We start from the raw sequence: 26,295 nt of genomic DNA, 5'->3' as shown, positions 1-26,295 counted from the left end.
AGCCACGTAACAGTAGTGGCGTAGTGCTGGGCCGAGTTGATTAATCCCTACAATATTTAAGGAGTAGATAGCTGAAGAGAAAAGGTTCCACGTTACACCCGCTTCTGGTGCAAATTCAGTCCTGCTAATCCATTGTTTGCCGCGAACCTGCTTTTTTCCTCTCATCTTACACGCGTTTTCTTTTTCACTCGGAGAGTGACTGTGCGTCCAGCTGGCGGGATCAGCAATTCCGACTTTTCAGGCTCGTTATCGGCGACCATGTAGGAGACGGTGCTCGTTATGAAAATTTCTCTTGGCACACCCCTCGTTTGTTCAACATTCGCACGAACATACAGCGGGGTAAATGCTATGCGCGACGGTAGCAGTCACGTTCGTGCAAACACGCAACTGCATTATTAATAATACAGCAATGAAAGGGAGTGAGTGAGAGAGAGAGAGAGAGAGAGAGAGAGAGAGAGAGAGAGAGAAAGAGAGAGAGAACAGCAGTTCGTATAGTTTATCGTGGTTCATTGCATTAAGCCGCGCACGTCAAACCCATCGGGAATTTTCTCGCGGGGCGTGTGCGATTCCGACGCAGCCATCGAAGCTTAAACCATGACGCGTAAGGTTGATAACGGCACGCGAGATAATAGAAGTCCCGGAATTCCTAACTTTCCCTGATTTACATTAAGACCTCGCGGGGACGATCTGGTCTGAGTCGAGAATCAGAGATTCCCCAGTGAAATTATCCACGATACCGCTGCTTGAACCGTGCCGCTGTACAAGAAAAAGAAAATAGCTCTAGGGAAATGCGGGATCGACAGGAATCGGTTTTTAACCTTTTGCACTCTAAATTGGTTTTCAATTTTTTCCCAAGAATTCCCTGTTATTTCAACCTTTTGCGCTCTGAATTGTTTCAAAATTTTCTTTCCTAACATTCCCCACTATTTGAACTCTTTGCACTCTGAATTTTGTTAAAATTTTCTTTCCGAGAACTCGTTAAAAAATTTCGTGTATGACTCGACGCAGGAGTAGCTATGAAGAGAACTAATGTCGAGTTACATTCGAAATAAAAGGTGGAAGAGTTAATCCCGCGCCGCTGTAGGTTCCTATGCTGTAAGTTTCAATTAAGAAGAAATTCGACCGGCGATCGTATCGGGTCCGATAGGAGCTACTGAAAAATTCAGTGGTGTTCGGAAGTCCCGCCCAGCCGCAGGGTAAACGCAATATTTCCACGCAGTAATTTCAAATTTTTAATTAAAAGAAAGTTGATACAAGCTCCCGTCAAGCTACTTTTACCAGGACTCGTTTGCAAGAGTGAAACAGGGGAAAGAGATGGCGCGAGAGAGGGAAAGATAGGAAGGCATCTAAGCGAAATGGAAATGGGGAGAATCGCACGAACGGCTAATTGCATTCCTAATAATGCGCCGGTGAGGGAGGACTTATACAGTTTATCGCACTTTATTACCCGGCCAACTGGAACCGCGCTGGGAATTTTCCTGTCGGTTCCCCTACAGTTCGCACGCTGTCCCTGACTGCAACGATCGAGGTTTATCGTAAACTCGATAAGAACGTAGCATCAGATATGACACGAGCACCGTGATCGCGTCTTCCAGGTTTTACAACCGACATTAAAGTCATCTCTGCGTCCATTCGCGATGTGTTCCTCCTATGGACTCCTGAATCGTTTCCAGTCAGGAAATTCTGTCTCCTGACCAGCGTTTTCCTCTTCCACGATCCCTGGGCAACAACTTTTTACTCGAGAACAAAGAGCCAGGGATCGTCAGAGTTCCTCTGCCTTGTATATTCAAAGGATAATGTTGGGACGAGGTTGATCAAACAACTTTAAAGAATGTCGCGCAGCTGCGACAGAGCAGTGGCCTGCGGCGATTCCTCATGGGGGAAAAGTAATTGTTGTACCAGTATTACGTGGAAAACATTCGCAATTCCTTGAATTTCACTCGGTTAATGTATGGATTGCGGTAAACAAGGGGAATCGGTCTCGGGCTGCGTGCGCTGGCTGCACGCTGCTTTAAAAATGGATGCTCGGCATGCGAGATCGCGGGAGAGGGCTGCGACACAGACGACAGATATATCAGCGATTACGTCGTCTAGTATCAGGAAAAGATGTCGGTCGTATTAAATACAATTTCCGCGGCACAGTTCTTGCAATGCTTATTTTCGCGATAACTCCCTGCATTCTAGGGAACGTCGCGACGAATTTATCGTTGATTATTATTAAAAAGACGCTTTCGCGATAACTGAAATAGTGAGCTAAAGAAATTATTCAATGGAGAATATCGAATATCAGACTTAAGTATGTCAAATTTAATATATTTTAATTATGGACTTGAAAGAGTCTCATTAGCTTTCCTAATATTGATGTTGCTTTTTGATATTTTAAAAAATTTCTTTCAATTACTACTTGTTAATTATTGGTACATGAACCTCCACAAAGAGACAAACATGATGAATGTTGAATTCAGTGCATGCAGGACAAACATGTAATTCCCAAATGGTTGTACATTGCAATGGGTTATAGCTGTTTGCGTATTCGCTGTGCCATCATATTCAGTCAGGGCTTCAATAACTGTCTTTAATAGAAGATTATATAATTTTGCGATATTGCGTGCTACATACTTGTTTTTTAGCTTCCGGTTTTAATTAAGCATCGGAATCGCCGGCCATGCAAACCAGCAATCAGTGTATTCCTAATAATAACAATCCACGAGAATGAATTTATCTATCCCATTCCATTATATAAACTACCGGAAACGTTGTCACAAGGTTTATACTGTTTGACACGTAAAATCGATTAGGAATAGGTACGAGTACAAATGCAACGCTCGAAGGTTTGTTGCCAATACTATTCACGGACTTACTTACTCTTCCATAAGCTTTCTCTTTCGTTTCAATTTGTCGTTACATGTCACGACTTCCATGTCCAATTATCCGGAAATAAGACATTTGTCCGATGACGAACGTTCGTAGAATCGAGTCAGCTTTGACGCACTTCGATGGCGCGGTTGACAGTTCTTAGTTATAACCCAGTAATCGTGTGAAACTATATTACACTTTGATAAGATCCACCGATTCGCTGAATAACTTATCACTTCGCCATCTGTTTAAACGTCTAATTCTTTCTGCGAAGTAATTGCATAAATCTAATTCGAAATTCGTCGTCCCCCTATTAGCAGCATTCTATTCTCTAATTCTAGCATTCACTTCCCTAATTGCAGTATTCAGTCCTCTATTCTGTGCTTTACTATCTCTAGACTCGCACTGTACTCTCCATTCTCAGTATCCTATTCTCTAAGTCCAATATTCTGTTCTCTATTCCCAGTGGCAGTTCCTAGAATCAATCTCCACACGACGACAAAATTTTCATTAACCCCGCGTGTCGAGCAGCCATTTCACACGCGTTTACACGAGAATCCAGTGACAACAGCGAAAACCACATAGGTAAACTGCGCATTTCTTCCGCGTCATCGAGTCGCGACGTTCGACCATTTCATAGCGCTCTGCATCGAATGCTCTTCTGGAGATACCGTCATTCACGTCGAGCAATCTGTCGATATATGAAAACAGAGAATCGTTTGTTTCCCGAAAATTATTCTGGACCTCTGAAAACTCTCGGACTGAAAACAGCACTGTAGCACGTCGCGATTGAGGAGAGCGAAAATGATTCTCGACGTTTGACGGCCAAGCAATCGCGTTTAATTTTCATTATATAATTGGGACGTGGACGTGCGAGACTGGTGGCGCGATGGAATAAACTCTTGTCGCCGTTTCCCGTCTGATTTTCGCTAATTGGAAAAATGAAACGGTTGGCGGGCAGCCGGATGCTGGGGGAATCGTTTCTGGAACGCGCGCGCCGATGCATCGTCGTGAAATATTGTTTCGATGCTGGTGGAATAGAAGAGGGATTTCGGGGGATTCGCCCGCTGGGATGGATGCAAACGGACGTGCTCTCTTTTATGGCGGCCCCGAGGAGATCGATCGAGTAATCGTGTACTCACCTTTCTGGTGCCGATTGATGCTTATGCCCTGTCCGTCTTCGCGCTTCCACTTCAGCTTTGGTGTGGGATATCCGTTCGCCTTGCACGTCAACGTGATATTCTGGTTCTCTCGAACGGCCACCGTGCTCTCGGTGGACAGGGAGTCCAATATGTTCGGCGGCACTAGAACAGAAAGGCGATCGAGTAGAAGGCAATCGAGAGAAATGGAAAACAAATGGGGGGTGATATTTCCTGAGGACGAGGGAACGCTCAATGATCCACGGATAATGCTTTAAGTGGACTGTGTACTATAGTCATCGACCGTGAAAAGCGGTTTCAACAGGACTGATCCTTTTAGCGCGAGTTCACCGAGACACTTAGTGCCTCCACTGCACGGGGTTTAATAATTCCATGCACGGGTCGGGCGACGTAAGCTGGGGAAAGAAGATTAAATATGCTTACCGACTACTTGGAGGAAGCCGACTTGGCTCATCATGGGGTTCGTGTTCACTTGGCACATGTAGTAACCTCGGTCGTCTTGCTGCACGCTATTTATGTGCAGCAACCAGGTCTTCTGGTTGTCGTGGGATACCGTGAACCTAGGAATCTTCACGACCACGTGCTTGTGAACTGTGAGTAGCATCTGACGACCCACGTGAATCCACGCGACCTGTAATTAAACCTCCCTTGACTATCTTCCCTACAGTGTAATCAGACAACTGTGTATCTAAAGGTGGAATTTGACGACTGGACTAATCTACTGCGTTTGTTTTCTCGTCAGTTCTACTTTCTGCGCATTGAGCATTGTAGTTAATTGCAGCACTAGTTGTATGTAGAAAATTCCACCTAATAGATATTATTACAGATAGCAAAAACAACTGCCATGAATGTCTGGCCAATGTTGACTCAATCTACTTGAGGAATCTCAGGAGAGTATTCTCTACTATAAATATGCATGTAATCTACTGTATTTTTGTTTTCTCCTTCATTTTACTTTCTCTATATTAGACATTCTGGTCAGCAGCATCAGCTTCATGTAGGAAATCCCACCTAACACTATTACACGTAATAAAAAAAATTGCTTCGACTGTCTGGCCATTGTCAATCGAATCTACTTGAGGAACCTCAGAAGAGACCTCTCTATGATCTATTCTCAACGAGGGTAGTTTCTATAAGGTGTCGATGGTCCCACGTTTCGACGTGAAGCGATTCTCGCGCGATCGACTTTACGACCGCCTACAGCGCGGAATCCTTCGAATTTCCTCTCGTCAATGGGTCGGGAATCATTGGACGCTCCACAAGTGGCGGAGCACAATACGGGAAAGTGGCGGCGGCAAGCGCCTGGGCGCGCGAAAGAGAGAAAGAAGCCGGTGCAGTTGGAGAGACTGCAACGACGGCGCAGCCGAGGCTGCATCAGAAATGCTACGAACAAACATTATTACGACCGTATTTCACGCTCCGCCGGGCTAACGTTCCCCTAACTAAGCTCATTCCACGACAAAGCTTATGCACTTTCGAGGATTTCTGGGTTAAACTGCCTGCATCCCAGCCCCTTCCATGGCTCTGCCTCGCTCCCCCGCTTGCCACTTCTTCTTTTTCATTTCCTTGGCAACGCTCGAGAACGCTCGGTTGCGCGAAAGCGCCACTTTTCCTCGTTTTTACTTTCTGGCCCTCCCCCCAACTCTGTCCCTCGTATCTCGCGCAAGTAACGCAGTAACAACTCCTTCTGCCGCACTTGTCGCCGATGAATTATGGCCTGCCTAGCCTCTTTGTCTCCGTTTCGTTATTTCTGCAATTCTTTTTTCGGGTTCATCAGGCTGGAGGAGTTCTTCGTTCTTGGAGACGTCGTGGCGGGACACTGGATTAACGAATGTCTTAATGTCTTGGTAGATTCCTCATCTCGATGGTTTGTTACTTTTTAATTTCTTGAGATGGACGTCGCAAACAGTCACAAATACAAGAATTCTCAATTTTCTAGCACCCACGCATGATCTATCATCAGTTTTTTGTAATTAGCAAGAGTATGTTTACGAGGAAGATTTACTTGAGTTATGTTTCAGAACATTTTAGCTAAATAATTTTCGACCTCAGGCAGTTTTCTCGGAGGAGTGCGATATGCGGCAGCGAAAAGTTAAATTCTTTCGTCTGTGTATAAATGAACCTGGGAGTTTCGCTCTTAGCACAGCTTCCTAGAAGATCTGGGAACTATTAATTCCTGACGCTGTGATCATGCCCAAGGCAGCTTACCCCTAACGATCTGACGAGAACCAGTGTTCCCTGCACACTAGGATCTTTGACCCCGGCGTTATTAAGCTTTCAGTTTAACTCGTATATTTTAAGATGCCGACTTCCTCCTGCCTGTCTTCCTCTGCCAGCTCCTTTTCAGCTCGTTATCGTCGCTCGAGAGTGTCTGAATACTCAAAGACGCCACCGTTCTCTTCTCATCTCGTTTCGTGTACCTTGCACGAACTGCCCCGAAGACACTGGCCGAGTTGCTGGGATTACGACCCACCCTGTTACTCTTATTTCCTCTTCAAGCATTCGCTCGCATAATTACGTAACAAACAACGAAAGGAACAGCAGTCGCGCTGTTCCCTCGTGAGAAATTGAAACGTCACGCTTCTGAAAACTCATTAATATTTCAAACTCGAACGTACCATTGCCTGATAAAAAGCGTCGAATTTGAAGTTCCGACGTTTTACCCCTTATGAAATTAATTGGTTGAATCGCAGGCCTGTTTGCGCCACCTCGCTTTTAATTATCCTAATTATTTCATCTCTGTCTGCTAATTATTCCGAGCGTACTTTACTCTTGTGAGATATGAAAAAATGATGAAGTCCGTAACGTTCCGCTGCGTCCACGAGAGTGCAAAAAATTTCGCTCTCGTTACTTTGAAATTTTAGGTATTAAGTAGAGGCGCTCGGTGACTAGTCAGACAACGAGGTACTGAAGTAAACGTGGCTCACAGTAAGTTAAACTAATCCAGCTTAAACGAGATTTCGCGAATACTCTCCCCACTGTTGCTTGTGCACAAAGTCACAGACGTGGGAATGTTTATGGCATTGTTTCTTAATCAAAGGGCTCACCGTAGAAGGGTAATGGTATTTCTTTCTGGACGAAATCTCAGATTTCTCGTACTGGAAGGTCCTATTACGAACTAAATAATTCCTGAGCTTTGACGATAATTCGGCCAGATATCTTGCAGGGATTGTTCCGTCGCGTATTACCGATCGATTCTCAGAGCCGAATGAAATTCATCGTGGCCTGATTCGTTGATTTAATTCGACGAAAGGATCAAAGGGGCAAGCCAGCTGCTGGATGCTCCGAGGAAGATTAAACCGTAGTTGAACACTCTCGGTTAATCCTCGGTTTCGGATACAGCCTCGTTCTCTGTGGCGGCTCACGGAAGTTTGCTGAGTTGAAATTTTCACCGGAAGCTCAGCCGATCGTCCATTACATTAGCCGCGTAGTTTCCCACAATAAACATATACGTTGACCATTATGCATGAGGTGAATTAATATCCTTCTTCGTGCAAGTATTTACTGTTACCAATATTACCAACATCACTAAACATATTACAAAAATTTCTAGTTAGGAAATGGCTACAAATTTCTTTCCCATGGTCTATTAACTCTAAAGGTCCCAGTCATATGTTGTGATTACTTTTCAGGGCTGTTAAAGCATCGAGGCTTTGTGTGAGTCCTTCAAAAAGTCGCCTTGACACTCGAGAAGGCACGTGGAAGGCTCGATTGCGAGAAATGAGCTCTGGTTGGCGCACAGTGCCAGCTACCGACGTTATATTGCCCCTTAAACGGTCTCGAGGAAAAGCTCGCGTCGCTCGCGGCCCCGATTGAAATCCCTGGCACTGGTATAAAGTCAGGCTTAACCGCTGCCACGAGCGAGAGATGCAGTTTCGATCCTCAGGCATTTGTTGCGACGAGTGTCATAGCTTGAGCAAACTTTGTCACCATATTTTAGCGAAAAATTGCGTTTCACTTATCGTGGAAATACTGTCCTGTGTCCACTTTTTACATTTTATCCCACGTTCATTTAGTTCTTGTTGGCTCATCCACTGGTCTAACGTTTCGCCCTTCTTTTTCACGCACGATCGATAATCGTCAGCGGTGACAAGCTTTTTCTCAGCCGTGAGAATTCTCAGGGTCGTGAGCGATACTCGGTTGCTCCCGTTCGAGAGTCGTCACGGTGGCTGCTCGGAGGGACGCGTTGCTGGGACAATGGCTGCTGGGCGAAATTCAAAAGTGCACCGGGAGCGAGTCAGCGATGGCTTTTCTGGAGGGATGAAGACAGAGGGATGTGGCAGCAGTCGTGCAAAAAGGGACGACTGGGAAGAAAAAGTAAATTGACGAGCGGCAGAGAGGGTGGCAGGACTTGGTCAGAGGCGGATGCTGGTCCTTTGGAACCCTGGACCGATATTTCTAGGAAAACACTGCGGAGGAAAACTACGAGGACGTTACAAATGGAAATACTTTCGACGGGAAAGAAATTTCGCTGTGGAAATGCTTCCAGAGGGCATGGAAGCCTACGAACTGTTACAAAATAGAAGCAAATGATAAATAGTAGGTTTAAACACGAAGACCTATTCTTTTTTTTAAAACAGAGCGACTAGATATGATTAACCACCTCAGTAGTAATATCGAAATGTATTCACCGACTCAGAGGATAAAGTTCAATTCGATTTCAGCTTTAGATCAGCAAAAATGAAGTTCAAGGATGGAGAAAGGTAGTTGTCTGTATTTACTCGAGCTTTCTAAACATCGACCAACCGGTCTACAATTTAATTAACCCCCGACGCGGGTCGTCCATGGGAAGCAGAGGGATAGGGGTGGAAAAAAGGTAACAGAGTGGCTGGAGAGCATAACAAGAGAGAATGCTGGGATAACAGTGGGAATAGAGGAAGAAAGGGCATGCGGGAGAGAACAAGAGAAGGTCAGAGCGATGCAATTCTGACGAGGGGTCGGGCATTTAGCGTCGGCAGAGGGTTGCCCGTTTTAATCAACTTTGCAAAAATATTCCAGGGGTCTGCTGGCGCTCAGTCATTAGGCCGAGCTTGATTTCCCACAAGGTCGCTCTTATATTCCTCCACGGTGTTTAGCTTTAACTTCAGCCGCGCCGTTTTTACGGCTGGAACGCCTCTGACAGCTGGTCCATTCGCGAGGTGGGCCATTGTCTTCCTGACGAGGCACTTCTTCATTTTCTGTTTCTTAGTAGTTTCATATTCCCTCCCATTCGACTTTCCACATGCAAATCAATCACATTTAATGCAGGACTTACTTTATTTGTAGCCCTTATGAAACAGAAACTCGAAGGGACGATTTAAGTGAAGTAAAATAAATCACTTGCATAGCCAATTGAACGAAGTAGCTTGAGCAATCTGAACAAGACTAGCGAATTCGATGTCCCCTGAAGTCCTCCACTGTCAACACAGCTAGGAAAAACGATCGAATTTCGTGCTCTAGGCGATTAAAGCGCGGCTATATTTCACAAGAGACAGCCCAGCAGCGAAAAGTTAATAATTCCGCGGGAAAGTTGGCCGTTAATCGGGTCGGACGCGTTATCGGTGGCCTTTATTCGACGCGTTTCCTAACGCGGGGAATAAATTTGAACAGAAGCGAGCGATGTCGCGCGATCGCCAGCTCTGTAGCAAAAGGGAGACGGTAGAGGCGGAGTGGGAGCGCGCTGGCTCGACGATTTATCGGCACGGTAATTAAAAATAATTTCAGAGATCGCGATCCACGGCACAGCATCCATAGAGCACACGGTTGGCGCCGACGCCTGACGCGCTCTCCCGCTGTAATCCGGTTAGCAAATTAATTATTAAATTCATTTTCTAATTAGGTAATTACCGGGAGCACTCGAGCGTGCCGCCTCAACTTTTGCTCCCGGAAGGGCCTGCTGCCAGCCGATTTTCCGCCCCCGCCGCGAATAACGAAGGGAACGTTTCAAAGTTCTTTCTGCAATATTCACCGACACTTTCCACCTAAATCCTGCGACTTGACTCGCTCGGATCGAACGAAGCTGCGCAACTGTCCCCCTTCGACCGTGCTCCGCACTTTATCTCGCGTTCTTTCACGCAGCCAAGCCAATTCGCTCGGTCCGCTACCTTGCACCATGCTCCGTCGTTTTTCTCGTGATCAAGGGAAAGAGTTTCGTTCTAATTCCCGCGGCGGCACGACGCCGGCTTCCTGGCATAATTAAATCCGGGAAAATTGACAATGTCGTACGGTTTCAGCGAGTTAGCCGGCCATCGAGGATTCTGTCATCCAGTGGGATAGGGAATAAAGAGGAGGACACGGAGGGAAAAGGCAAAGGGAGATGGAGGGGGGGATACTTTGACGCGGGCGTAGATGGAATTTTCTGGTGTTTTGATCAAAGAGCTGCCGCCGACTTGTCGTTCAGGACTCTGTATTCGCGGGACGTCGAGTCTAATGAGACTGGCAGATACTCGAGCCCCGCTACGTGTTTCGAATCCGAGGAAAAATCATTCGCGCGTAGACGGACGAGCGATTGGCTTCGAAATGACGGAAGAGGGTTCGAGGATATTCCCTGGGATACAAGGGACTCGTGTCCATTCGCCTTGCGAGCTCGTCGGAGCAGCTGGGTAAAAAATTGATGAAGCAGCGAGAAAATGAATTTTCTTTTCGCGTTTTATCGAAAGCCGAAGCGATGGTAGCGAAAAAGGAACGCGAGGAGAGCTCAGTAATCGTTAACGCGATAGCGGAGGAAATCGTGTTTTAACACGATCCACGGATCTAATTTCCGAAATGTTCGGTGGAAAAAGAGAAACTGGTTTGGCGGTGGTACCTGCCGTAAAAAAATACCTACTGTCATCGACGCGACGTGAAATGCGATCTCGGGACGAATAAGCGTGGATTGGCTAACGAGTCCTGACAAAATGCTCGCGTCAGATAAAATTTGGAATAACGACGCCAGATAGCGAGGAATTCGCATTTCATCATGAGTGGATTCGTTAATTTTCATTTGGCTCTTTTATAGGTATGCATTTTATGCGATCGCAATTACTGGAATGTTTGATTTCAGGGCAAGTCTGTTGTTTGGCTTGCGTGCTTTCTACATCGAGAATGAGTTTTTTAATTCATTTCTGAAATGTGCTATCGCCGAGTTCTACTCGACGTTACTTCATGCAAATACACTGTGAAAGTTTCGATAATGCGTGATTGCGAGCGTCTTTTAGGTCTGAGCTAGTTTCGAATCCTGCGGTTCGAGCTTCCTAAACTGGAACTCTATCGACAAGAATTCTGCCAGGCGTGCACGGAATCGTGCTTTTTACCATCGAATAGCTTTTTCTTCTGACGAGATCGATGAGTTCGATTCGCAAAATACATTGTTTCCGATTGCACCGCGAATGAAAAAGCCTCGAGTTTTATTCCTGTGACGTAGTGGTGCGCAAACATCTTTATGATACCCTGGAATAATGGACGAAGCTGTAAACGCAAACGGGCTTGAGGTTTATCGTTGCCGCATTGTAACGCTCGCTCCGTTCTTCATAAAACTGGATCAGTCGAATTATTAGACTTCTTCTCTGTTTCCGTATCACGTTCATCCGTTCGCCTATCGAATCTCTTCGTCTGACTCATCAATTACCGATACCTCGACTGTTTCTCTTTATGAAACAATGATAAAAGAGAGTATAACAAGTAGAAATTGTCAAACTGCAAATCAGACGGCCCTTGTGCTTCGAATATTCAATTTTTCATTAATGTCAAAAGTTCAACAGTTTCGAGGCTAGTAATTAACGCACATTCCATTCGCGATACTGCTGCATGTATCATGGCTAACGACGAGCCGATAAAAAGTATTTCGACGCATGAGATTTATTATACGAGGTAATAATGGCGACGGTAAATTAGCTGCGATTGATTTACGATCTACCGTGCTTTGATTTACCCGAAACGCTCTGAAACATTAATCGAGTACCAGCCTGCACTGTGAAGTCCATCCCGTGACCTGATGCACCTGATGAAATTAAATGCAAATATTTAAAAAGTCGTGCTGGTTCCTTTATGACTTGTGGAACATTTACTGAAGTCTCCTGGGATTCAGTAACTGTCATCACTGTCTCTGATAATATTTATTCAAGTCAATAATAATAAATTAAATGTGTTTTTGTTAATCTCTTGAGCTATACGAATGCAGAATAATATATGAAAACAGTAAATGCATTGACTCTCTCTGGGAAAGATGGGTAAGAAAATTTTGTTTACAATAGATTTTTTCTGTACCAATAATCTAAATGTTTTCAAATTTTCAAATTTTCAAATATTCAAATATTCAAATTTTCAAATTTTCAAATATTCAAATATTCAAATTTTCAAATATTTAAATTTGAAAATTTGAAAATTGTCCTGTGTATGTCCACTTTCATCAATACGTAGCGCCTCTAATACCTAAACACCTAAATTCACGTACTTCCAAAGAGATTCCAACTTACCTGATTATCATTAGTCTCGAATTCGTATGAAACGAAGACTTTTCATCCGTACCACCTGAAGCGTGTTCGATTCGCTCCAAGGGTTGCGCATGGCCGTACGTTTGCTCGCGTGTAACATCGATGCAGCCTTTGTTGCATCGCGTGCAGGTTTGCAGCGGACAGCTGATGCGTTTCCAATAACGGTTACATAACAGTAGTCCTGCGTAGCCAGAGGCTAGGGCGATCGGGACAACGGCAAGGAATCTCTCTATTTTGAGCTAGATTGCGGTTCACGATATAAAGAACCGACAGAAATTACCGACACGCCATGGCGAAAGCGTTCATCGAAGTTGCGGTAATGCTAATAGCGGCGGAACGAAGCACCGGGAGATAACTGAACACTGGGATCAGTTTAGAGAACGAGAGAATCGCGTTGGCCCCATTACGGACCCTTCATCCTTTTTCCCCCTTTTTCCTCGCGCTTCCTTCTGCTTTTCCGTTTAACGATTTACGATCGCGAAAACGCAAATGGTAGAATAATATGGAACACGCGCTGCACTCCACGCCGAGATATTATCCTGATGCGAGATCTCGTGTATACCGATGCAAATGTTTCTCATCGGTTTACTCCTTTTTCTCCATTCCTCGATCTCTGCTCTCAATTCCGATCGATCACGTGCGGGGGAACAAGCGGTCTTTACTCTTGTTTGTCGGTGCATTCATCTGCACGCATTGTTCGAGTGTTTCGTGTTTTCGAAGACGCTAATAAATCACGAGAATCATTGCAGCGATACACTTGGAAACCTTTTAACATTTCTCAATTCTAACGTTTCAAATGTTAGCTTTTATCAGCTTGTCATTTATTATGTAGTCAGCTTCGATTTAGTATTCCTATTGCCGTTTTGCATGCTTGATTAGTTCAATAGTATGTGCAGAATGATTATCAACAGTGGAATATCTTGATACATTACTGATACGTTGTTTCCATTTCGCGGATTTGCGAAGGCGAAGGAATCGATACAGCTACGCTAACATAAATGTTTTGAAACGCCTTCACGGTAGACGGGCGTTAAAATGACAGTAGCGGAGTTAATTATTAAATGATGACATTGCATAATAACAGTCGTGGACGCGGATTACGTAAACATGATCTGATCGCTTGCTGCGTTTCTTTATAGTGCATTCGACGACGTGAACCTGCGAAAGATGGCTTTTAGCGGAAGTAAGCGTGACGGTAAATTAAAGAGTGATACCGCTATCAGTAAATAAGTACTGTTGTTACGTTTCATTACTGTTATGCAAAAGATCGATGCGTTATTACTAACATTTCGTATCGTCGCGTTTTGTAATGCTACCAGCTCGCCTACTAATTGCACAGAGAAATGTGAGCGTATTGCGTCAGAAAATATAATTCACGCCTGAAAAAGAGCGAGGAACGCCGAGGGTCCTGAAACCAGTGTTTTTCTGGCTGAACCTTTGTGACTATACAATTCACCCCAATGGGGATGGCATGCAGATAGATAGTTCGATTTAATTACCTTGTAGTTACCGAGGTTTTCGACGACACACGGTAGGCTGACGTCCCTCCCCAATGGCACCGTAACATTTGGTATTGGCTCGGCGAACATGGGTCGATCGGACAGAGCTGCACAAAAAAAGTAAGCTTGTTAAAATATTTCTCCAATTTTGGTATATTTTTTTCTTCTAATTAATCCCCATTATTGAGAGTAGTATAAGTGATACAAGCAATTTTTGATTTGCATGACAACAAGTGGAAGGCGTTCGAGCGTGTTGATGGAGTTGGTAAAAGGTCAGAGGACACATCCCCCTTGAAAATTTCACGATGCCGACTCAAGTAGAAAGCTCGAACGCCGAGAACAAGCTTCCACAAGAGGCGAAGAGGAAAAGGAAGAGGAAGAGGAAGCGGGTGACCGCGAGTCGCACCAGTCAAGAAATCCTTTGGGAAAGTTTCGGGATTGGTCAAGGGTGAAGCAAGAGGGCAGTTGGTTGATCGCTCGACTGGAAGAGGGAAGCCGTCGATTCCATTCCAAGGCTGTATTTACCGGAAGTGGTACGCAGGAAGAAAGAGGACCACGTCAGGAGGAAACTGGTATGTTGACACCGCGATAAATTCTCTATTCCTCGCGTGTCGGTATCTCGCTACTTATCGCCTCCACGTTCCTTTTCGATCCACTTAACAACTCAAACCTCAAAAAGTTTCTCATTTCCTCCCTGTGTCCTTTTCTCTATAATTCACTGATTACGCTTCACTACATTGGAGGCCAATGACCCACCATTGGGTCAAGAGATAGCATTCCTCATTAGCCGAAGACACAGCATTTAAGTAATTTTTATATTTAGAAGACTCCTTCCTAAAGTCACGTGATGCCCTTTTACGCGGCGCTCGTGATCGAGTTTGCCGTTTAAAATGCCGCCGAAGAATAACGTTGCAGGTAGCGGAATGATGGATAGGAACGTGATTAATGAGAAGAATTAATCACCTGGCGCATCGCTTCCAGGCGAAATGCACCTGGTTATCGAGGTAAGAGAGGGGGAAAGGGAGAACTAGAAGAACGAACAGCTCGGTTTTCGCGGGATTCGCCGAGGATCGTTAGCTGACTACATTTACCAGACTCGATCCAACAGGAATCCCCGAGAGAACTTACGGATCGGAGGCCGCAAGGACGAATGCTTCCAGTTCGAATTATTATTTGGAGTACGAAGACGAATTGCCAGGCTTTCGTAACGGAGTGTTTCGAATGCTTCCGCTTGGCAATTTCGCGCGCAGAGTGGATTACGCTGAGCGTTGCCTTGGAACGCTCCAAAACAGAATTACACTCCTCTTCTTCCAGATGAATCTTCCATTCGATTAGGCTGATAAAACATGCAAAGGTGACAGAAATGGACTGGTTCTACTCAACGTTGACTCGACGCTGGGAATATTTAATCAGGGCCACGTTGAAATCGCGGGGCGGTCATTTTCAAAATGAATAGGATCACTCTTCGGAGGATCTGCTTGGAAATAAAGAGAGGCCATTCCTCGCGAATTCTCTGAGAAGATCGAACGACGATTCGGTCGACAAGTCTATCGATAGTTCAAGTTCCTTTCTTGAATCACCGTATCCCACGCGACTGACTCTATCTCATTGTTCGACACGATAGAAACTGTGGCATCGTTTCTCCGTGACTGCAACGAACCGAGTTTTACGACTGGATGATATAAGGAGCGAAATTACAGGCCAGTTTCCAAGGGGAAAGCTACTTAATCGAGCGTCTTGCGTTTCCTGCGCTATAAGCTACACTGTATCAAATCCAATTTAGCCGAGGCGATCTGTCGATAAAATCTGTGCGTACCTACGGTGGAAACGATTTCGATCGCTGCTTTTACGAATTGTTCGGTTCTGTTTGACTCTGTCGATACCTCGACTCGATCCTGCTGGAAGTCTATCGGCCGCGTGGCGTCAAGTTTTCAATCCTGGGAATACCAGGGACCGCGATCGAGAGCGATCTCTCGATCGAGAGCGCGAAATTTCAGCGAGGGAAACCTTGCTGGTGGTTTCACCGGAATTTGTGGGATATTGGAAACGCATGGAAACAGAGATATGCTGACAAAGGTTTAAATATTGGAAGGTGTCTGAAAAATATTGAGGGAACTAGTAGTGGAAGACCTTGGGTGTACGTTTATTCAACCTTCCTCGTTTCCTCGGATGAGTTCTGGGTATTAAAGTTATAGCGGTACATAGTTGTGAAACTCGTTGTATAAGAAATGAGGCTGAGCTACGAACGGAGACACGGTCAGTGAGCAGTTCACCACAATCCATGAAGCATGTCACTTTCCTTTCAGCAAAGCTATCACGGATCGACGCTGCAAGTATCTGCTCTCGACCAGACGCAAATTCCAAGAATTTCACAAAAAGAAATTCCGATTGCCATGGGAAGCATGAGGAAGACGTGAGATTCGAAAAATTTATGGCCAGCAGTCATTACAACTGAAATATAATACAGTTAGCGATAAAGCAACAAACTAGTCGGTCCAAGTGTTCGCGCAACGGTCTAACGCGACGTTCCTTTACACTCGTGCCACGCGCTTCCGTGCTCGGTGTCCCATGAAAACCGACCTCTTTCCACGCGTTCTGAATACGTTCTATCTCGCTAGACTGTAACTGTCAATGTCGAGTTTCCATCGTGCCGTTTTTCAGCTCTGAATCCCAAGGATTCTGCTAAAACTTGTGGCGACCCATGCACGCGCATGGCGTCACATTTTCGGAATTCGGCGACATATCAATCGCTGCCTTTCACGCCCGGGCAGAACGGTAATTAGATTAAGATTGTATATATTTCGCGGCGCCGTTCTGCCCCAGCGCGATAAGTCGCCGCCTAACTGTCGCGTAGTCCTCGAGTGTTAGAAAGAGAGGATACGCGGCAGGGGCTATGGAAAATCAAAAAGGTTCGAGGAGTCGGTTCCAGAACGCCAGCGAGTAAAGACGCGCATCAATAAAATCCTCGATCGACAAAAACCTATATGTGTGAAAGCGACTTCATTTACACCTCCTTTCCCACAAACTGATAATCGGTAATGTTGCTCGTAATATATGAGACTCCATTTGATTAGCAGTTCACTTTTAATTCTGTCGCGCTGTAGCCACATTATCTATTTAACTTGACACATTAAAACAGATATTATGCCTTGTACGTTCGCAGCCAGAATCGTAGAGTGGTGGAATCTACGGCAGTGGGAACACTGGCATCTACGTAGTTTACGTCGCGTTCAACCGGTCCGCTTACTATTGCAGTCAGTTGATCGTCGGTAGTCGCGAGTACGTCATCGAAACTCGAACGTTGCTTTGTGATTTCTACTGGCACCTTTTCTCGATGACACTTTCGTACATGTTGCCCCGAAGCCCAGCCAAGTTTCAGGCGACAATTGCTCCGAAGTGCAATTAATATTAGGTAACGATGCCCCGAGTGGAACCAGCGTCGAGTGTCCCACGATTGTACCAAAGAGCATTCAGCACTAATTGGTAACATATCAAAGTGCAATTAACAAGAACAGTGGTTGTCTAAAGTGTGATATTAGGATACTTAATGTCGTCTTGGAACTTGAGAGTTGAAACGTGTCAATTACTGATTCATAGTGGGCACTAATAAAATTTAATTGAGTGACAGTTAATTCTGCATCGATGGCGGTGGGGAAAGAAAACCATAGAAGTGGGTGGCAGAGGAGGATGGGTGCGAAAATTTATGAGACTCCCAGAGAGTGAAACGTGGCTAGCGAGAACTCGACAGATTCCTTCGTCAGATACCTGTGTCCTACATTCGCAGATTCCGCGGTGAAGGTAAAGCATCAATCAAGTGCTTTATCAGCCGCTCGTCAGCGATCTTTCATAGGAAACAAAGACACGATTTTGGTATTCAACGTGTTCCCATCAAGCCCATGTATAGACATGATACATAGTATTTTTCAAAACCTTGATACTTTTAGTGAAACTGCTTTTATTTATTCTTGCAAATCTGTTTGAAATGTTATCACAGGCAATGACTAGATAAGATTAAATGAGTAAGAAAGGTGTGTCCCAATATGTAGTCACACAGTTCGATTAGTATTGTTATCTATATTCTTATCTACTTGGGCTAGTCGAGAAACCTCTACTGATTGCAGCGTGTGAAGGAAGGTTGAGAAAATTTGCCGTTTGCAGGACAGTATGCTGAAAAAGCTCGATGGAGAAGGTTCGACATAAAGTGTCATTTTGAGCACCAAGTCGAAGGATTAACCGTGCATGTTTATGATTGAATGTGCGAGGCTATCAACTCCTGATCATGTTTAAAGTTGATTAGAATTAGTAGCGTTAGTTAAAATCATTCTTTCTTAAGCAAACGGTGGTGACACCTCTGAACGCACTACTGAAATTATATTATTATTCGGCAGTGGGTCCACTTGACCTCTGAGTCATGCAGTATCGATTACTTGCTGAAAGTGATAGTTTTGATTCCTAATAATAATAAGTCAGTTCAGTGGAAAGTTTGTGACATTGTGAAAATCATATATTATAAATTAATTTATTAAAATAAGCAATAAATGTTTGGACCTGTTATTATTCGCGTGATAGTTCATTGTGAAATTTAATCTGCGTTGTACAAAGTCACCGTGTATCGTGCATTTAGCGTTCACACGCGGCAAACAAGACAGCTGCACACAAGTTTTTCTAATGGCGTCGATAAGATTAGATAAGGGAATTTTTCAAATTTTGTAAAAGTGGATTCTTCCAGATTTTATTGAAACACGTATTTTGCGTAACCTATCAAACTTACCTTAAGTTTAAGGCGGTAGATGTTGACATAACGACATACTTACTTCATACTGTCGCTAATCAGCTGTTCAAGCTTTAAATGTTCCACCTAATAGCAGTATAATAATATCGTTTGCCTACAAAGGCACGGAGTTTTCGTCCACATCATTTAAGTAACCGAAGTGATACTGTCGACAAGAAGAAAGAACTACAGCGATATGAAATCATGGATTCCCAGCAAACACATTCTGATCCTTCTCGTGGCATTTATACTACCTTTGTATATCCTGGCCTTCTACTTCAACTACAGGGTCAACGATATCTTATTCTTGAGGAAGTTGATGAGGGGTGATCTGCGCATCGGCAACAAGACCATGAAGATTCTCTTCTGGAATACTATGTTCGGCGATAAAACGTTCTACCTCGGCAAAGGGGATATTTTCTACAAGTGTCCCGTGAATGATTGTTACGCGACACACGACAAAAGTTACACGGATCTGTTGGATTTCGACGCAGTCCTGTTTCATGGTAACGAGCTGAACCTGTGGGACCTGCCTACTAAAAGGAGCCCACAGCAGTGGTACGTGTTCGTGAATCTGGAAAGCCCTGTAAATAGGCCTCTGGCTGACCAGTTTTACGAGAATTTCTTTAATCTCACGATGACGTATAGATTGGACAGTGATATCGTATGGACCTACGGAGTTATAAGGGACTTGAACACTGATGAAGTCGTTGCTCCCCTTCCTAACACCGTTTGGACCTCTTTCAACAATCGAACAGGTAAATTCTATCACTGCCTTTGCCTTGCACAGTAATTGCAGTAGTTCAATTACCGTTTTTTAAGAATAGTTAGTTCGAGCGAAATTGGGAAATTGAGAACGCGACTGCAAGTTTCTAAAAATGAGACAGTATATCCAATTACGAGGCAAGGTGACGTAATTACGCTGATTCGAATGAATCGCAATTATTCTGGGATTCGATTCGCGGCGATATCGAAATAATTGATATCGAATGGGAGGGGGACGGTCTTTGCAAGATTCTCGATATTGACAGTCATTAAATTATAACATTCCACAGATTTCTGAGAGGACTTCGTGATTCGCGACCTAGGACGCTGTAATTGCATTAATCGCGAGCTCCTGGTTCATCTAGACTTCTGTGGAATTGCTTCACTGGCTATTTTTACCCGAATAGCAACTCCAACCATCCGAAGAAAAGGATGCTGGAAAGTTAGCTAGAGAGTAGAAGAATCTGTTTGCATAATCGCGTTACGTCACGCAGGATGCTTCCAAGGGAATGTTGCATTTGAAGTGTCGCTAAAGGCTTCGTTATCTCTTGATTAAAACAACCTCTGCTTTCACGTCAGTGCATTTCTGCGGCATGTACTTGTTTCACACGAATCCTGCCTAAGGCTTCTTCTTCCAGCTATAACTGTCAATTCGCAACTGTTCTTTGCTCTTCTTTCCCCACTGAAATCGATAACGTCAGCGCCCAAAAGGACCGTCTCCGACACGCGTTTAAGTCAGCCAGAGCCAACCAACGATCGATCGCGCCAACAGACCGAGAATTCGTTTGCATAGATCGAGCAGAGGATGTCTGGGACAAGTCTTTGTGGGACACGATTCGGGGCAAGAAGAAGCCAGTCTTATGGTTCGTGAGCAATTGTTACGCGAGGAGCGGCCGAGGCTCGTACGTGAAGGAGCTGTCCAAGTACATCGAGGTGGACATCTACGGGAAATGCGGCAACTACCAGTGCCCCCAAAGCAAGGACTGCTTCAGGAGCGTCGTCGAGCCGCAGTACTTTTTCTACCTGTCGTTCGAGAACTCCTTCTGCGAGGATTACGTAACCGAGAAGCTGTACAACCCGCTAAGGTAAAACAATGTCCGAGTCGATTTAAACGTTAAAATTGTCAATTGCAGCCTGGCCGTCCGCAATTTCCTGGCCGATTTAAAACGACAACCGGCTTGCTGGACTGGTTTCCTGGCTTGAAACCGATGCACGTGGGAAACTGGTCGAGGGGACGTGAAATTGTTTCGACACGTGGACCACGCTGCGGATGATTTCCTCTGACAACTCTCTCCCACCTTTTCGCGTCGGTTTTGCTTTTTTCCCCTGTCACGTTTCCTGACGCGTTCCTCCTTTCTTTCTCCCCTCTCTCTTTCTCTCTGCTGTTGTCGAGGGAATGTACGAACGCTGCATGGAGATTCACGGCGAATTACGAAACGAAATGAGGCCGTTTATGCCGCGATTATCCCCCAGTTGGGATGGCTCGACTGAAAAGCGGATTGTTAATTGAAATGCCAGCTAATCGCTCGCGATCTTGCATCCTCCTGAACAAAGACTGGCTTGTCCCGTGCCAGAGACAGCTGTAATTTGTTTCTGTTTGGAGCGGACACGATGGACCACGGTTTTCCGTGCGTCTGAATTACCTGAATGACCAGCTATGTTATCTTCCGTTTATTAACTGTTGCCCGAGCGTGTTGCTCGATAACGTGCTTGGTTTCTTTCACCGAGATTTTGTGTAGAATGTAGAATGCTGTTTTAATTGATATCGCTGAAGGCAGAGCTGGCATGTACGAATCGCAGGGCCTTGGTTAATCGACTGAATTTTTGGTATACCAAGGTGGGATCACTTGAGGACCTTAGTTGAATCAAATCGAAATTTTCAGATTTTCAAATCAATCTTCAAAAAGCAAATTTTCAAACTCTTTTTGTACATTCTTCAATTCTGCTTATTGAAAGTCGATATTAGAACTCTGGCAATAAGTAATCCTCTCTTGGCTAATTTAGTAATTATATTCTCAAGAGTATTATGACTGTACCTTGCCGACTCTATTACATAATATGTTCATTTGTTTTTAGTTACAATGTGGTGCCAATAGTTTACGGCGGCGCCAATTATAGCATCTTCGCTCCTCCAGGGTCTTATATAGACGCGCTTGACTACGATACGCCAGAAGAACTGGCCAAGTATTTGAATTGGCTGATGGACCACCCGCGCATGTACAAGAAGTACTTCGAGTGGAAGAAGTACTATAGGATCGACAAGAGTACTCAACGTGCCGCTTGCAATCTCTGCGAGTTCCTTCACGAGAAACGAGAGCCACAGATCTACGAGAAGCTCTCGGACTGGTATAGTAAGTCCAAGTGTCCCCTGCAGAGGTTTCTATACCACGTACCTTTCCTCATGGGCTCTGCGTTGAAGAATGAAGACTGATAAATGCGTATATAGCTATGTATATAGCTGAAGAAATCTCCAATCAACGAGAAAATGGAACAATATTTTTTACACACACTTGAAGCCTAACACGATCATTTTACACGAAAAGGCATTTGCAAAGTAGGTATTACATGTCGTGTATTATCTCGTGAACCGTAAATGAAATAAATTAGAGTGACAATGCAAATGCAAATTCTTGCTGTAAGTGACAGATTCGAATAACGAGATCTAATAGTCCTAAGATTGCAGCCGGTATCGGCTCGAAACAGTATTTTTATCTAAGCTTATCGCCAAGCAGGCGATGTTCAACAGTGCAAAGAGTAGCCAAATATTAATTTCAAAGTTTCGTAATATGGAGGTTCGATTAATGATACACTGAAATCATACTAGTCATCAGATTTGTTGTACACTCCATATTAAGTGTATCGATATCATTGCATTTCACTTGTAAAGCTTATTCACTTTGAATAAATTTATTTATACCTAATCCTGCGTTGTATTTTCCCCTTTTAAACTGATAAAACTCATATCTCTATGCGTTTCCATGCCACAAAGCTTTGAATCGATTGCGATAACTATGTAGGCGGGTTCGTGAAGTGGCCCGTATCTGAGAAATATTAGTAGGACGTGTACAAACTATCTGAAAGGAAGATAAAAAATTGCACGGTAGATCTAAGCCAACACTTATCGAATCTATTTTCAACGATGCGTTAGCACAATAATTAACACATGTTTAACGAGGTTGGACGTTCTGGATTTTCTCCTTCATTTGCACGATAACTGTTAATTACATGTAAACCAATCAACGGCGAGGAAGAACGTCGAAGCATAGATACGTGATGTTTTAACAAAATGATCTAAAAAAAGCTATTGAAATGGTGGGAATCCTACATACAATATCTGATACACTTGAATGCGAAACATTGTTTATAAGATGCTTGCTGAATATTAAGACGACGGTCGCCATTTGACGTCAGTATCTCTCAAGGTGACGAGGGAGTTACGTTTCACGAGTTCCAACCTACAACACCTGCAATTAAAGCCAACAGATGCATATCGTTACAGTGTTTTCGGAAATCTCGCGTTAAATAAGTGAATATTCGTTCGTTATCTAAACTTCCGCGCTATTACACCAGTTCACAGCCACTGGCAAACTGTTCAAAGACACGCTTTTGCGTTTGAGGCTCAGCTACGTCTGGAATAGCACTTTCATCGAGCAGAAAGAAACGTGGAGCGTAGAGAAGCGTTTCGAGTTGCTCGATGGTTAATTGAAACTCGTACAATCGTCAGGAAACTTCGAGCCACCGCGGAATGGTGTCGCGTGTCTCGTCGAGTCTAGGTTGTCTCGTAAGCGTTGTTACGACGTGAAAAGGGGCTTTCAGCCAAGCCAGTAGGAAGAAGCGGGCGAAGAAGAGGCGGTATTCTTCTGCAATTTCTTCGACGATCGCGAGGGAATTTCGCTCCTCGAGTCCGAATGGGGAACTTGCTGTTGCGATGCGTTGCGTAATGCGCTCCATCCATTTTAATTATCCATAAATTGTTGGAGCAGAAACTGAACTCGATTAGCATTGCCCGGGCTTGTGAACAAGGAACAACTGTCGAGGCGTCTCTCTTGGTCGCAACGTGCGAGCGCATCGATTCGTTGACGAACCGTTGTTTCCACTGAGAAAAACGTCGCATCGACGGCGAAGAAATGTCGCTATAAAATCATGAGCTTTCTGGAGACGCGGTTCGACGCTTTTTCTCGTGACACTGATTCCGTGCCTCCTTTTATCTGCTCTTCCGCTTCGGCGTCACAGACCCATCGACTTCGAGCAGCAACGTCAAGCGGATCAAGAAAACGCAGCGCAGCGCGACGTTCGACGACGAAACGCTTGCCAGGGAGGGGGGTACCTTTCATGACTGTCCTGTGAAAGATTGCTGTAGAGTCTGCGACAGAAATAGAGTAAATGTGTTGGATGGTGACGATACTTTTTTCAGGGCGTGGATGTTTGATTTCTGAATCATACTTTGAAGCGACAGGTTTGCTGTGATCGCAATTCTGGGAAACAGACATCTAAGTGGAAGGCCACTTGATCAATCTAGGTTTATGAGAATTACGTTGACGTTAGAATAGTGTACGAAAGGTAGTGCTAACGAAATTGTTACTCGTTTTTACAGTGTCACTTGGTTTCGTTCCAGTCATGCAGATAACTTTATCTACAGGACAAGTGATTTTAGAGTACTTAGGTATAATGGATGGCGCCATAAATTTTACGTAACCAGAGATGAGTAACAAATTAAATATACGTAGATAAGAGCTGTGGGACGAACAAACAGTTCACCAAGTTCGCTGCTAAGGGAAGCTAGTCGCAAAGCGACTATTATCGGTGTTCCATATGCATTGATTATTAAAAAAATTGCCTTGGCTTTTCGCTTGTCGCTCGAGCAGCGCGTGAAAACCACTCTATTTCCCGTTTTCGCATTGGCTATTAATAAACCGCTTTCACTGAGGAATTTCGACGTCCAAAAAGTATCAAAATTTCTCTGCGAGAGCAAACATTTCAACATTTAGAACATTGTGTCTCGCGTAACGTTCTCTTGTTAGCGATTTCACTTAAATTTGTGGGGATTTCATTAAGTCGTTTCTGAGCTAACCAGCGACTTTTAAGTTAGAACGAAAACCTTTAGATTCGCCAAGGCGAGCGCAGTCAGGCTTGCAGACGCAATTTGAAATAATGCTCGTCGACGGTTTCGTGTCAGCGCTTCGAAAAAATCCAGCAGGAATTCTACCTCGTGGGTACATCGCTCTAAGCGTGTCGTATAGCGCCCAGGAAAAATATTCAACCTTTTTGAATGGATGGATTGATATGAGACAAAAGAGCAAATTTCGTGATATTTTTGGAATAAAAATTCGTTTGGTTGACGCTGCCCGTCGGTCGCCTTTGAATCTCGAAAATCCAGTGCACATTTTTCGACTTGTTTTTCGTTGTTCCGCGTGTCGTAGATTGGTTGGCTTTGACCAATAGAATATGAGCCACGCAACGCTCTCTTTGCGATTTATTGAGCAAAAACGTCGACGAAATTTTGGCGAAACACGATTGCGTCCTTTTCTATCCGCTATGCTATACATTCTACAAATGAATCGAATGAGCTCGTTAATTCTTCACGTTGATGAAATAACGATCGATTCGTCTGAATATTATTCGTAAAGGAGGGGGGGTTAATTCTATGCCCGAAAGACAGATAGGAGTCGCATTAGACCAGTCGTTACGCCAATGCAGCACTTAAATACAACCGAGTTGATAAGCAAGCGAACGTGTAATGCTGTGCTATCGCGCGAACCGCAAAACGCGACTGCACCGTGCTGGATCAGCAGGTTTCTACGGCCGCTCGATCGCACAAACGCGATTATTTAGTGGGAAACGACCGAAATGGAAATTAAATAGCCCTTTAACTTTTCAACCGCTCAAGGATACGAAAGCGCGTAGATACCTTATCCGTTGTTGGAATAGAACCATAGTTTGAGCCAACGACGCATTCTTTTTGATATGAAAAATTTCTAAAATCTGTTGTAACGAATACTCTCACCGCCTTGGTAGGAAATTTATGTGAAACGGGCAGGAAAGAGTCGCGCGAAATTGCCTCTCGATTATTCTCATCGTCCAAGCGTGCTTGGACGCCGAGCTGGCTCAAACGATGGCAGAAGAAATAACAACCACTCCTAGGAGATTTCTCTTTTGCTCGACGCAAAGATAGCTTTGCCTTCTGAAAGAAGAGAAAGTCGAGCATACTGAATTCTACTTTGTCTGTGAATTTAAAGTTACGTCCAGGAAACTAACAGTTACAATCCTTTAAGCCTCTTTGTGTAATGCCCTGTTTTTAATGAATTCTCAAATTCGAATATTTCAGAAAGCTTCAAAAACTGGCTGACTAGGTTTCAATTTTCACTCGCTTGAAGCTAAAATTTTCAGTGCACCCGAGAAAATTTTCACACTTACGTCTCTGAATCTCAGAAAAAGGAGAAAGTGTCTCAGTGCAGTCATCTGTCAGCCGGAGGGCACACGCCAAGAGCTGCAAATCGGAACTGAACGAGCTGGTTGTCTTAACGAAGAGAGCTCTCGCGTTTGCACCTTCGTTCTTCGCCAGTAAGCGATCGAATCGCGGTGGAATGGACGAACTCGAGGAGCTGGTCGCTGGATGGCCTATAGATGCTCGGAAGAGGACAGTTGCGAAGGAATTTCGGGTAGTTGCGAGGTCCTCGAGGCGGACGTTAAGCAGCGTAGCACAGCGGTCGCGTTGTAAAAGTACTTAGACGCTTTGTGAGAGCTCCGCGTCGTCATTCCGACGTCTCCCCCGGAAGTTCTTCCAGGAAGTTGCT

The 26,295-nt window shown here is 44.5% G+C and overlaps 2 protein-coding genes across 4 annotated transcripts in view; one reads left to right on the top strand and one right to left on the bottom strand.

Moving 5' to 3' along the window:
* LOC143185744 (lachesin) overlaps window positions 1–26,295 on the bottom strand; it is a 193,903-nt gene that overhangs the window by 45,779 nt on the left and 121,829 nt on the right. For both annotated transcript variants that reach the window (XM_076388982.1, XM_076388981.1), the window contains exons 3-5: window positions 13,966–14,072; window positions 4,440–4,647; window positions 3,999–4,160 (exon numbers count right to left, since the gene is read on the bottom strand). In XM_076388982.1, coding sequence (XP_076245097.1) covers window positions 3,999–4,160; window positions 4,440–4,647; window positions 13,966–14,072 — 477 coding nt within the window. The remainder of the gene's footprint in view (window positions 1–3,998; window positions 4,161–4,439; window positions 4,648–13,965; window positions 14,073–26,295) is intronic.
* Window positions 17,542–22,422, top strand: Fuctc (alpha-(1,3)-fucosyltransferase C). Of its 2 annotated transcripts, XM_076389414.1 has the most exons (4): window positions 17,545–17,763; window positions 19,025–19,494; window positions 20,295–20,586; window positions 21,578–22,422. In XM_076389414.1, exons 2-4 carry the CDS (start codon window positions 19,056–19,058, stop codon window positions 21,930–21,932), a joined length of 1,086 nt encoding a protein of 361 aa, XP_076245529.1. In that variant the 5' UTR covers window positions 17,545–17,763; window positions 19,025–19,055; the 3' UTR covers window positions 21,933–22,422. The 2 variants fall into 2 exon arrangements, with proteins under 2 accessions (XP_076245528.1, XP_076245529.1); XM_076389413.1 differs by having other exon boundaries at window positions 17,542–19,494.

Source organism: Calliopsis andreniformis, chromosome 12 (assembly GCF_051401765.1).
Source record: "Calliopsis andreniformis isolate RMS-2024a chromosome 12, iyCalAndr_principal, whole genome shotgun sequence".
NCBI lineage: Eukaryota > Metazoa > Arthropoda > Insecta > Hymenoptera > Andrenidae > Calliopsis > Calliopsis andreniformis.
The sequence above is the reverse complement of the archived record's forward strand: the minus strand, read 5'-3'. Positions and strand labels throughout refer to the sequence as shown.